The sequence below is a fragment of the Peromyscus eremicus genome, chromosome 10 (assembly GCF_949786415.1).
Source record: "Peromyscus eremicus chromosome 10, PerEre_H2_v1, whole genome shotgun sequence".
Classification (NCBI taxonomy): Eukaryota; Metazoa; Chordata; class Mammalia; order Rodentia; family Cricetidae; genus Peromyscus; species Peromyscus eremicus.
In genome coordinates this window covers 82,002,104-82,015,455 of record NC_081426.1, presented here as the reverse complement: position 1 = coordinate 82,015,455, position 13,352 = coordinate 82,002,104, and the positions used below count along the sequence as shown (strand labels likewise).

General features: G+C 40.9%; 1 protein-coding gene across 1 annotated transcript; it reads right to left on the bottom strand.

Moving 5' to 3' along the window:
- Nucleotides 1-4,591: 4,591 nt before the first annotated feature.
- On the bottom strand, nucleotides 4,592-13,275 carry Areg (amphiregulin). Its single transcript, XM_059274655.1, has 6 exons — nucleotides 13,098-13,275; nucleotides 11,835-12,062; nucleotides 9,225-9,429; nucleotides 8,365-8,520; nucleotides 6,141-6,249; nucleotides 4,592-4,705 (listed from the first exon to the last, which is right to left on the bottom strand). Exons 1-5 carry the CDS (start codon nucleotides 13,159-13,161, stop codon nucleotides 6,156-6,158), a joined length of 747 nt encoding a protein of 248 aa, XP_059130638.1. The 5' UTR covers nucleotides 13,162-13,275; the 3' UTR covers nucleotides 4,592-4,705; nucleotides 6,141-6,155.
- Nucleotides 13,276-13,352: the final 77 nt, after the last annotated feature.

Here is a 13,352-nt window from a genome sequence, read left to right as displayed (position 1 = left end):
TTTGATAATTTATTCATTTTTATGTGTGTGAGTGTTTTGCTTGTATGTTTGTATGTGAACCATGTATGTTTCTGATGCCCACGAGAACCAGAAGAGGGCAATGGATCCCCTGAGACCGGAGTCACAGACAGTAGTGAGGTGCCATGGGGGTGCTAGAAATTGAACCTGGTCGTTTGGAACAGCAGCAAGTTCTCTTAACTGCTGAGCCATCTCTCCAGCCTTAAAACATTTTAAATAAAAATTTACATGTTTATTGTTAATATACAAATGTCTTATAGTCCACTGAAATTTTTAATGCTATTGTGCTTTTGTTTTCTTTTTGAGCTAATTTATGATTGTACAAAAACATTAGAAATTTTATATTGGAAATGTCATGAGATTCTATGATGTTATTATAATTGGTATGTTAATTCTGTCAGGCCTTCTTCTTTTCTATAAAACCTTACATGTCTTATGTTCATTTTCTTCTTAAATTATAGTAGTGACAATGGATATCCTTGTGGTATGTATGTTTGTGTGTAGGGGGATGTGCTGGTTCATGTGGTACCTGCATCTATGTATCCACAGAGAGGCCAGAGGTTGACACTGGTCTTCCAGCTTTCTCCACCTTATGTTTTGAAATAGGGTTTCTCACTGAACCTGAATTTCACTGATTAGCTTAAACTGTCTGGTTATCAAGCTCTTGCCCAATTTTGTCCTCCAGGCTGGGGTTACAGATGTATGCTGCATGTCCAGATTTTTTTATGATTGCTAGGAATGCAAATTCAGGTCCTTGTATTTATATGGTAAGCACTTTGCCTACTGAGTCATTTCCCTAACCCTCCTCCCCTTGTTTTCCTTAATCTTACGGAAGCAACTATTGATTTGCTACAAAGTTGAAATTCTTCAATAGGTTCTGGTTATGGCATTACAATACTTGGAAAATATATTGCCTTGGCCCAGGTTTTAAATTATAAGTACATTTTGTACACAAATTCTTTTCTTGACTTTAATAAGAAAATCCCATCCTCTGTTCTATTTTACTTAAAATAGTATACTTTCTGGTAATTAAAATATAGGTAAGCTGCTGACAGTGCTTTGTTGGACTAATTCATCGCCTCTGAATTGCCCTTAATGAGTTACAGCTCTTAGGGCACAGACACTTTATCCTCACATACCAACTCACCTGGCATGATGTATTTCATGTTAATAAAAGATACTGGTTGAACAAATGAAAGAAACAGTCGGTTCTAGCGGTTTGCAAAGGCCATTGTAGATCACACAGACTTCCCTGGATGGAACAGCAACCTGAGACCCATGAAAACTGATTGAAACTTATCTATAATCTTACAAACCCTTAGGTCCACTGGAAAATTATTGTTAGTCCATGATCCATAAAAAGATGTTTATTGAGGAGTATAGATAATATTATTTTAGCCTCTATACAATTCTCCTGGAGGCAAGGTGCTTTCTGATGATGACAATTATGAGGGAATGATCTGATATCACTCAGCATTTACCAATTAATGCATACTCATTGAGCAGTGGAGAGAATCAGTCCCTGCACTTGGGACTTAATCTTAAAGACCACTAGTAGGAGAAGTATTAATTAAGGGGCTACAAAAATAAGAGCTTAACTGAAACATTTGAAAGTATTTGGAGATTATACAGTTGGGAAAGCTTACCTATCTGGGGGCAAGTAAGAGAGTTGGAGGTAGACACACTGTCCAGGAGGAAGGCTCACTCCAGTGAAGTAAGCTCAACAGAATCTCGTGATTTTTGAACTGCAGTATGCACACACACACACACACACACACACACACACACACACACACACACACCCCATATGGTATTAGGGTACTTATTTAACTGGGAAGAGGACCTAGTTGCTATCATACTTAACTCCCATGATGCCTCTGTGCTAGAGATATTCAGGAACAAGACAGCAATTACTGTAGGGATTTGTCTTTTATTTAACCTGAACTAAATTTAGCCATAGACTTAGCTCTGAGATTATGGATTGAAGTAATGGATATGGCCTCTATTGAGTCTTAGAATTAGTAGGATTTCACTCCAAGAAGGAATACTAACATTCCAATCTTATCCAACTAGCACTTCATAAATTGTCTTTCTCTTGAGCAAAACATGCATGTAGATGTTATCTAGTTAATTGAACGGCAGCCTTTTCAGAGAGTGGAATCACTATTTTGGCTGAAGAGGAACATCAGCTTTAATTGTGTGTCTCCCAGATTTATCAGGCTGATATATCTTCTTCTGTGTTTACCACTCAGTGTGTGCACATCACACAGAAGAGATCAGTCATCTTTTATGAGATGATGGGGAAGAGAGAAGGTTGGGAACTTTTATGTTGGTAACACAAGTAGATTAAACAAACAAACAAAAAACCCATCTTATTTAGGAATTTAAGCTATAAACAGGCTACTTGGATATCATATATGAGCGAAGGTACTGAAAACATACTTGCTAACCTCATAATCTGACAGAATCCTCCCTACCCAACAAACACCTTGACTACAGGAGAAACAGTAGAGAGGGAGACTAGAGATTATCTAAGAAGACACATTCTTCAGTCAAGGGTCCACGGAATGCATGCTTCCATTCTGAAAAATTTAGTAAGCCATTCCACGGGATTCTCTACTTTTTAACTCATAGAGTCCCCGGGTACCTGACTTCTACATCCAGAAGCCTGGGGACCATTTTAGGATCATTTCTTCTTTCCCTCGCTACCTCATTGTCTTCATCTTTGCTTGTATAACAAATACTCTCGATTTTATATTTAATTTAAATAAATAAGACTTGAAATCCACATCAAGTTTCTCTTCCCAAGTGTAGATATTAATTGTTGACATAGATTATTTTAACTTCTTTCCAAGCTGATCATCTGACCTCTGGCTTTGGATAAGTCTCTCACCAAGACAGAGGTTTGATGACCTATCTGGGTTGCACATCGACTCTGATTTCTGCCCAGTTGTTTGCCACATCTTAGCTTGGGTTTTGTCCTGTGTGGCTCTGTCTTCACCACCCTCCCCTTCTTTAGACCTCTTTTGACTACAGTTTCAATGGTGAGCTCTGTTCTTTGTCAGAGCATACTATTTGGTGGCTGTCATTTCCTTGTTGTTGTTGTAGATGATGCCTGTAGCATAGCTCCCACCTATTCATCCTGCAAGGACAATCCCAGGCAGTATCTCTGGAGGAAGTGCTCGCCTGACTCCTCCAAGCTGGGCTGGGTGAGAGCTCCTAGGCTCCCATGGATTCCTGGGGCATGCCTCAGCTGGTTGTTTCTGAAGGTGCATTGAAAAGACACCCTGCTCTCACCAACGAGGTGGTGAATGTGTCCGAGTCAGAGCTTTGCTGTCCTGCATCCCTAGTATTGTGCTGCAACCAGCTGGAGTGCATATTTAGTGAATAAGACTGAGAGAAATGTATGCTAAAGATGTTCAACAGAAGTAAATCAGAGGTTCAACATTTAACAATCTTTTACAAATACAGATGACGTAGTTCACTCCAGCCCTTTCAAGTCAACAGCCTGGGGTGTGAGGGGTTGTCTGAGTGCTCAGAGACGTTTAAATTCCTTAAGTGATATGTGTAGTTGAAGCAAGGAACCAATGGCTCTGTGATCAATGGGCAAGGATTTGCTGGTACTCCAGAGCTAGATGAGGCATTAATGCTTATGGCACCTCTATTCATGAAATTCAATATGATTGTTGATACTATGCTCATTCTTTCTTAAACTGCACCCAACACTATAATGGTTCCTTCATTTTGCAAGCATATAACTTGGTCTATCAGCCAGGCACTACACTGTTTGTGGCTTCGTAGCTTTAATGTTCATGAAATAGTGTTCTCCAGACATGCACACATACTTACTATGAGAACCCCCACAAATGAAGAGAAGAGATGATGTTGGATTTTCATGAATATACACTATATTAGGAAAAGCAGTCTCTTCTACAAATGTTTTCTGGTTCTCTTGAAAAGTGACTTTTATAATATTCAAGTCATTCCTGACTATCTATGCTGACCCCAGCAATGAGCAGAAAGAATGAACAATGAAATGTGTGTGCATGCATGTGTGCGTGTGTGTATGTGCACATGTGTGTGCATGCATGTGTGTTTCAGATGCTTACATAATTTCATATAAGTCCTACATGGAATAGGAAATGTCAGTGTGGAATTAATATTATCACATATTATCACAGTTATTAGTGTTTGTGGGAGGAGTAAGGGACTAAAGTTCTCTCCTTAAGAGAACTTTGTAAAGCCAGATGCAGTCACCCATGCCTATAAGCAGGAGAATCATACATTTCTACACTGAGACCCCTTTCAAATGATGAAAGTGAAAAACAGACAAATAAAAAGGGTAGAGTCAGGAGGAACCCTTTTTTAAATGATTGATCAAACCAAATGTTAGGAGAAAAGTACCCTGAAGTATTGAGACTTCAAAACTAATATTCAAACTCTCAATCTGTTTGTTTAAAAAAGTTTAATGAGCTATAAAATAAATAACACTTAAATATTAAATAAATTATTTGCAACATGAAAAAATACTTTTTATCTCCACACATCTCTTTATGTACAGAAATAAGACTATCATGAAAAGTGACAACAGGAAGGCTGAAACCATCAGAAGGCTCCACCCACTTCATCAAAAGGAGGACCGATGTGTCATTTTTGCTTGTGACTTGGCAGTGATTCGACTGTTACCCTGTGAAGAAAGAAAAGTGTAAGAGATAAGCTCTAGTCTGGCATGGCTTTACAAAAATTTCTAAGAATCAGAATTTCTGTCAGTTTCATTTTTTTCTGGGATGTCCTAGGAGACATGTTAGATGTTCTCATGGAAAACTGCCACTTTGGCTTAACTTCATCTTTCATTTCTTCTCAAATTACATGACTATGTGGGAAACTACAAATACTCACACCAACTGTAGTCAAGAAAAATAGGTTTCCTAACCGAATATACACTGTTAGACATAATTAAAAACCAAGATTAAGTGTCTCAGTATTTATGATATACAGTTAATTTAGGATAATTAGTACCAGGGGTATAATAATAGTAGCTACCAGTTAATGGGCAGCCACCACATGCCAGCACAGCATATTAATATCCTATTCCACCCTTATGTATTCGTTGAGTCTTAGCCTAAGCACATAAGTGACATATTTCTTAAAGGTACAGTGAATACTGAGTATAACATTGGCATGAACAGTTACCCATTTCATGAGCTATAATCATCTGGAATGTTTATTGAAAATAGAACTTAAGATTCAGTAGACTTAGGGTATGTACAGGAATATCATATTTAACAATCGTCTCAAGTAACAACTCCACTGGAGGCAGAAAAAGGGGGTTAGGGACACATTTTCTTTCCTAAATGCCTGAGATATGAATTCTTTTTTGACTGAATCAATTTGCATTGCATCCATCTCCCTGCCTCCCTTTTCCTATGAAGTCTTCATTAACTCTTTACTGTGTACTTTTTACCCAAAACGTACTTAGCTCTCTCTGTTTAGAAGTAAAATTATAGATATTTACCAAACCACTCTCAAATGTGTGCCCCTTGCTTTCTTTAAAGGAACATTCCAATTCTTGTCTCATATAGGATCTTCTTTCATGTGATAAGCTAACCTTGGCCCTCTTGTCTACTGTGTGAGCCCACCCCGTCATTATCCTCTTGTCTCACCCGACAGTCATCGGAATGAGGCCATTTCTAAGTTTCTAAAATGACCCACTCACCTACCAGTATTGCCAATCTTTCTTCATGATTACTCTCCTGACTTCCTAAGTTCTTTCCAGCTCACAAGGCCATTTTGGGTACATGACCTTCCCTAGCTCTTAAGTGTGTCCCCCTGGTTCTCCCATTTTTGGAATGTGTCCCCATTCCATCGGTTCCAGTCTTCAGACTTCTATTTTACATTCTTCAATGCTTTGATCCCTTACAGTTTTTCTCCATCTATTAAGCATTACGTTCTCTCGAGAAAGGACTGGAGTTCCTCCCATCTACGTTCCTTTGAATAATGACTAACTACTTAGTCCTTTCACAAGACTGAAGTCAATCTTACTCAAAGAATAGATCAAGTGCTGTCTTTTTTTTTTTCAAAATTATAGCATCTAACCGACAGATGAGTTTTAGTGGCCAAACCTGAACTGTCCTCAGCTAGGCTATGACGTGCACGTTTCCAGTTTCTTGTCGAAGCTTCTTCCGCTCTTCTGCTTCTCCTTCACATTCCTTGAAGAAGCGTTTGCGAAGCCTTCGGAGAACACAGAACACTACTGTTAGCAAGTCACCTACCTGTGCAGTGGGGATTTTCATGACAATGGGGACTTTCCTCTTAGAGACAAGCACCCTGTTTTGGTTTATCAGACTGCACCCAAACCTAAACACAACTGCAGTATCTGGCCAATTTCAGGGGGTGCTGCCGCCACTATATAAACACATTCCGAGAATACTGGAATGAGAGTGTACATTCACAATGAAAACTTTCATACAGTGTGGAGCAGATCCGTGTCTTCTGATGTTATTCCTGAAGAATTAAGCATTGGGGGTGATGGTGTACAATAGAAGGACTCCGTGCACATGAATATACAGAAATGATTTTAGATTTCTAGTAAGCAATTTTAAATTACTAGAATTTTTTGACTGTTTATAAAACAATTTGTGGTTTGTTTATTTCCAAATACGAATGTTTCCTACTAAGTTTATCTATTGTTACGTTCTATTTTTAAAACCCCAGGGTTTAAAATTGGGGGGATGTTGTTCACTTCTTTCGGTGATTCCTGTGCCATTCCACCACACACTGCCATTAAACCCCAAAGAACTTTATCACATTAAGGAAAAATGTTCACTTCAGTTATGGGAAAAAAAACTCAATAAATGTGCTTTAGGATTAGTGTTGATTATGTTTCAAAACATAATAAGAATTTGAGAGAAAAAAATCACTTCTTAACAGTGACGAAATGGAGCTGGGCTACTCAAGAGGCCACGACAGGAAGATCACAAATTCGAGGAGAGCTTGGGAAACATGGATCCTGTCTCAAAAAGTAGAAACTGCTGGAGACGTAGCTTAGCCACTGAGTACTTGGCCAGGATGCGTGAGGTCCTAAGTTCTATCCCCAGCACTGCCACAAAGAAAACAGAGAGCCAACGAAAAAAACGATAGTCACTCCATATTCTTGCAGAGGATTAGTGAGCACTGAAAGGTGAATAGCTACAAGTTCAGTGACTGGGAAACATCTTGAGCTCACATTTTGTTTTCTATTTTTCTATGACAAATAATAGTGGTTCACAGGGGTTTGTTCTCTTTTCTTCCCTAAATGCATTTGCATACAGGGCTTGGGGCACTAGAAGAAGTTCCATGTGTGCAAAACATATTTAAACTGCACATCAGACTCCATGTGCATAATAAAACAGCTTTTACCTGCCATTTTATCACTATCTGATTTGAATTTAGGACAACAATAAACAATGGCAGGAGATAACTCCTGTATCCTGAAGAACATCACTGATGGACCATGTATACAATCCAGTTGTTAAAGTAATTTACCAAGACCTAAAATTAGAATAATGAATCCAATGCTTTTCCCAAGCCCTAGCAGCAGTGAGTCATTCTACAGCCATGCAGGCCCTCCTCCAGCTTCCCCTATCCAGTGACTTCTGTTTGAGAGACAATATCATGCTGGTGTACCCGTCAGAACAGTCTAGTGCAGGCATTCTTTGGTCCTGAAGTGAGGCGTGTGATCTGATGTTGCCCAGGGAAGAAGCTGTGGGAGGACCATGGTAACAGAGTTTGTCCTTGCTGCCCACACCATGCCGTTGGGAGGAAATGTTTCGCTTTGTTTCTTAGTACGTTCCCACACTATTGTACCCAATAAGGACAGAAATAGGTCTCAACTATAAACCAATTAGCACCATGCCAAGAAATGACAAGCTCAGAGCTTTACATTGTACTGTGAGAAGAGACATAGCTTTCCTTGGCTGTTGATCTAAAGCCCTTCAGGATTGTTTTCTTTTTAATGCTGAAGAAGTGTGTTTGGGGCTATGAGCCTAATGTGACCCTACTTAGTTTCTGAGAAGCTTTATGCTTAAGCTTAAAATATCCACAGACAATACTAGCACTTTCTGAGATTCAAGAAATAACCATCATCAAAAATACAATATGTAATAAAAATATCAATTTTTAAGGTAAAAAATATTCTGGTTCTGAAAGATGGCTTTATATGCCATGTTGATGGTCGTCAAAGTAATGCAAAGTTTGATTATATTCTGCTAATGGGTCATATGCTATAAAATAACTCATGTGAGATACGACAGTAGGGCCTGGTAGAAATGCTGACAAGAGTTAATTTTGAAGTTGTGTAGTACTTACTGGACTGTGACAACAATGCCAATAGCTATGAGGCTTACGGCAGAGACAAAGACAGTTATGGCTGCTAATGCAATCTTGGACAGGTCACTGTCATCCCCACTGTGAGTCTTCATGGATTTTTCTCCACACCGTTCACCAAAGTAGTCTTGATGACATCTGTAACATCGCATTTCATAAATATAATTGTTGAAAAGGTTCTGCAAGTTTCAAGTCTGCTACTTAATGATAGTCATTTAATTTAACTTAGAAAGGCCACGCCCTCATCAGTACTGCAAAATCATGAGACATGGAATGCATTCTAGCTGAGGATCTTTAAGAACAAGTGTGATTAGTTTGGGCATGAGTGTGATATTCCAAGAAGACACAGTGAGTCATTCCTTGTGCTCCTTTAGGACCAACTGGTGACTTCAATGTCTTGTTTTGCAGTTACATTCCACTCTCATTTAATTTGGTGTTAGGGGCTTGTGAGGGGTTGGGGATGTTAGAACAACATGAAAAGTTGTGTGATTAATACCTTAAGGTTCTTTTTTAAAAAAAGTTTTGCAAAAAAGGCTTAAAATATATGTATATTATGTAATAAAATGATGGTTTATACCAGTAGTCAGAAAACTACAGCCCCTTTGCCCTACTTTTTACAGCCTGCAAGTTAAGATTTCTTTTCTCTTTTTAAGTGCTTACAGTTGAATTGAGTGTATAGACATACTATTGGCCCACAAAACCTACACATTCCCCATCTTATCTTTTAGTGAAGTTTCTGGTTCTTGGTTTACACATGGGAAAAGTCAACAGTTTTCTGTGGGAGTTTCAGGCATGGTGTAGGATAGGGATAGATGAAGAATTTCATGTGGCTCTCAACCTACTTGCACGTCACTGCCTCCAGGTTCTCGATGTATTTGCATTCACCATGAATGCAAAAATTCTGGAACTCGGCATCACATGGGCTCTTTTTCTTCTTTTTGTGTCTTCTACCTTTTCCACTTTTGCCTCCCTTTTTCTTTCTTTTGGGTTTATCTGAAGTCCTGTCCCCTTCCGTCTTGTTTTTCTTGGGCTTAATTACCTGTTCAACTAGAGAAAAAGAAAGTTGTTGGACAAGTTGAGGTCAGATGTCCTGTCAACATTCTTTTTCCATCCTAAAAATTACCTGAGATACAAGAGACTCAGAAATCCCAGCACTGAGAACAACTTTTGCCTCATTATTTAACACAACACACACATGATAGACCTGCAGAGAATGTCTTTGTCAGATAGTACTTAATCTCTGTCGCAAGCTACTTTCATTATTTTACCTATGTATGTCCATAGTTAGAGGCGCTGTACCTCACATGATACAGAGGTTCAGTGAAGAGAGAAGGTATCTCCTGGGACATGCACCTGGAAAGGTCAACACTGACACTCTAAGCCTTTTTGTTTGTTTTCATTATACCAAAAATGTCTCTTGAAAAAGGACAATGCCATTGACTAAAATGTGGTATGAGACAAACCTGTTGATTTTACTTCCCCACACATGTCCTAGGCTTGCTATCTTAAGCTGGAAGTTAGTGGGCACTGCTCGAGGGTGGAGAGAACTGTATAAACTTTGTATTATTGAAAACAATAACAACAACTACCTTCTGGGGGGGCGAGGGGAGGCATTCAGTCTATTAAAAATGGCACTGAGATAGCTGTGCCCGATGCTTCAGAATGCCACCTCAACTAATGAGATCTGGAATCCTTAGGACTATGAAAGGTGTAGTTAATTACATGCTAAAGACAGGGAGGGGAAGGTCTGAGGTGTTTAACGTACATTTTGTTGTGCTGATCCTGCAACAGGTGTGTATGACCAAGTGTTTAGCAAAGAGAGACCACCCAGAAGAGAAAGCATGACTGGTCCCAAAGGCAGTGCAAGCACCCATCACCCAGAACACAACAGAATTGTGGGTGGAAGGCTGACAGGGGTGTCAAGGACAGACAGAGTCTCTGTCTTAAGGAAATGATATTAGGGATTTTTTTCACAGGTTACTTTATGATCATTAACAGAAACTAAGTAAAAAGTAACACTTATTAGGTGGCCATGGAGTGTTTATACAAAACTTCCTTCTGATTATTAAAAAGTGCAAGTTAGAAAAAGCCCTCTAGGAGAACTGCTTTAAGTGAATATCACTACACTTCATCGGGTAGATTAGAAGTCTAAGCCAAAAAATCGTCACTGTGCTGAAGTGTCACAACAGACAGGACACCCATGGGCATTTAAGCAAACAGCCTTTCAAATGAGTTCAACCAACAGTCTCAGCTTTATACACTGAGCTGCATGTCTAAGCACTGGCCACCTGCCCCACTAGTAATTGATTTGGCCTCTAGAAGTGTTGATAACTTAGCATGTCTTTGAGAGGCCAGCTCCTGGACACTGATGGTCTACTCTAATCTCCTTTCCCATGGCATATATTAAACAACAACAAACAAACAAAACAATTAGCATTGAGGCACTCAAGTAGAACATTCACTGAGGTTTAACCCTCCTGTCATTTGCCCCAATCTCTGTCCCTGTGTTAGGACACCCACTCACTCTTCTTCAGCTCTGGGAGACTCCAGAGGAGGAGGAGAGGGAGGAGAGGTAGAAGAGGAAGAGGAGGAGGAGGAAGAGGAAGAGGAGGACAAGGAGGATGAGGACATGGTGGAAGAGGAGGCGAAGGAGGAGAAACTGCTAGGAAAGTCTTAAAAGACCTTAAAGAACTCTGGAATCACTTGTCCTGCCTCTAAGGTAGACGCTCCTAGATCTGACTCATCAGTGGTCTCTTCTCTCAAAATGCGAAGTAAAACGGGGGTAGTGAGCTTTTACCTCTCTCTAATTTAAAAGAAAAGGTATTTTTAAAAGATCTGTCTAATAAGAGCAAAAAAACAAAAACAAAACAAAACAAAACAAAAAAAAACCCAGGGGTCACTAGTTTGGATAAAACAAAATCTACACATACCTGTGCTTCTTTAACGTTTCTAGAGGTTGGTCATTATTTTCTCTGTCCCCTTATTTGTGCTAAAATGTTTGTTATTTGAAGACAGGTGGTGTGGGGGAGGGGATACAAATGTTGAGATACAAGGCCCACAGGAATACCACATGACTACCCATGCTCCCAGATTGGAGGTCACGTGGCACGTTTGGAAAGAATATAATCTCTGGAATCAAGCAGATTGGAGCTCTAATTCTGACTCAACTGCTTGCTCCCTGGGCCATGTAACCTTTCTGAGCTTTGGTTATTGTGTAAAACGAGAAAAATATTTTCCACTTACCAGAATTGCAAAGATTAAACATACACACAAGACTTTGCTTAACGCCTTGGACATGTAGGATGCAACCTACAATAGCCCTTTAAAGGATATGCAATAGCCACACCTAGAAAGCCATTAGAAAACTGAAAAACCGTATTTCTTTCTGAAGCCACATTGCTAAGATCAAACCACATCTCATAGACAACATTTTCCCCGTCTCCTCCACTCACCTCTGACTGAATCATCTATAACATAGCCGGATATTTGTGGCTCATTATCATACTCCTCTGAGTAGTCATAGTCCCCCGTGGAGAGTTCACTGCCAGAGGGCATTTCACTTATGGTAGAGACCTCACTTCCCGCAGAAACCACAATTCCACTAGCATTGTGGTCCCCAGAAAATGGTTCACTTTTCCCAGAGGTGGTGTCATTGAGGTCCAACCCAGCCGCATAATGACCTGCAGGGAGAGAAGAAGCGATGAGTCTGGATGCTTTTGTCTCACTCACTGAGCCCTGCTGCAAGACTGTCCTGCCTGTATCAAAGCAGCTATGGCACGCACGTGTGCGATTGTTTGTTTGACTGAGTCACTCATGAAAGCAACTTCACAGTGTGCCAAGAAGCAAACTCAGCCGCTCCAATTACAGTTTCTTTTATCTGGGTTTTCTTTTCCACAGATAGCCTACATTAATTTCCACAGTTTAAAAAGTCCTGCCAAGTCAACCCAGCAGAATCACGTCACAGGCAATGTCTAATAGCCTCTCACTGCAGGTCTAACTTGGCGTGCCTTTGTGCCAGATCTCTCCTGCCTCCTTTTAGCCAGTGCTGGATGTGGAGATACATTTTAACACTTGTTTACTCCTGTTGAAACTGTATACACAATGTAAAAAGTGGTGCCAACGGTGGCTAAGAACAGGGATTTTCACTATCTTTATCTATTATTATTATCAGAAAAAGTTGGGCACCTGGTAACAACATCTGGGGAGCCCTGAGTTCCAGTCCTTGCTTTTTTTCCCCCCTTTTCGTTTCTTTTATTTATTTGTTTTTCAAATCTCAAAACGATACTGGCAGTGGAGCTTTCAACCCCTCTCTAAGGGCACTTTAGGAAGGTAAAAATAAAATCACTAGACAGAGAGATGGAGACAGAAGACAATGAATCCTCCTCAAATCCTCCTGGATTAACTACTCTTGTGGAAATTACTTCACCTGTCTGGACTCGGTTTCCTCTGGTGTCAAAGGAAAGGCTGGGCTAAAAGGACCTCTTAGTTCTCCATCAGCTGGATTTTAGTGTAGGTCGTCCCCAGCAGCCTGGTCCCTGGGACATGCTACAGACTCCTCTCGGCTTCTCTCACCCTCCCTCCTAGCTTGAGCAACTTCAGCAGAGAGAGCTGCGGGGATCCGCTCCCCGGGCAGGACACATTTCGGGGCGTCAAAAGACAGCAGCATTTAAGGGGCTACTACAGCCCAGGGGGCTCGGGAGGCAGCGGGTGCTCACCTGAGCCCAAGATCAGCAGCAGCCACAGCACCGGGAGCGCCCGCGGCAGCAGCGGAGCTCTCATTGGTCCCACGGGCCGGCGGCGTCCGGGTCTCTGTGGCAACACGACGGCGGCTCCGGGCGGCGGGAGCAGCAGGACCGCGGAGGAGCGGGCGAGCACCGGCGCGGGGAGGCCCAGCCCGCCGGGCTCTGGGCGGCGGGAGCGGCCAGCGCCTCGGGCTCGGCTCGCTCGGGATGTCGGGGCGGCGGCCGCGG

What these genes read in the sequence shown, in the direction of transcription:
- Areg (XM_059274655.1), bottom strand. Translation starts at nt 13,161, where the DNA reads ATGAGAGCTCCGCTGCTGCCGCGGGCGCTCCCGGTGCTGTGGCTGCTG. An exon ending in CTGGAGGCAGTGACGTGCAA is followed by an intron (nt 8,521 to 9,224) that starts GTAGGTTGAGAG and finishes GCGATGTTACAG; the next exon opens with ATGTCATCAAGACTACTTTG. An exon ending in GGCATTGTTGTCACAGTCCA is followed by an intron (nt 6,250 to 8,364) that starts GTAAGTACTACA and finishes TGTTCTCCGAAG; the next exon opens with GCTTCGCAAACGCTTCTTCA.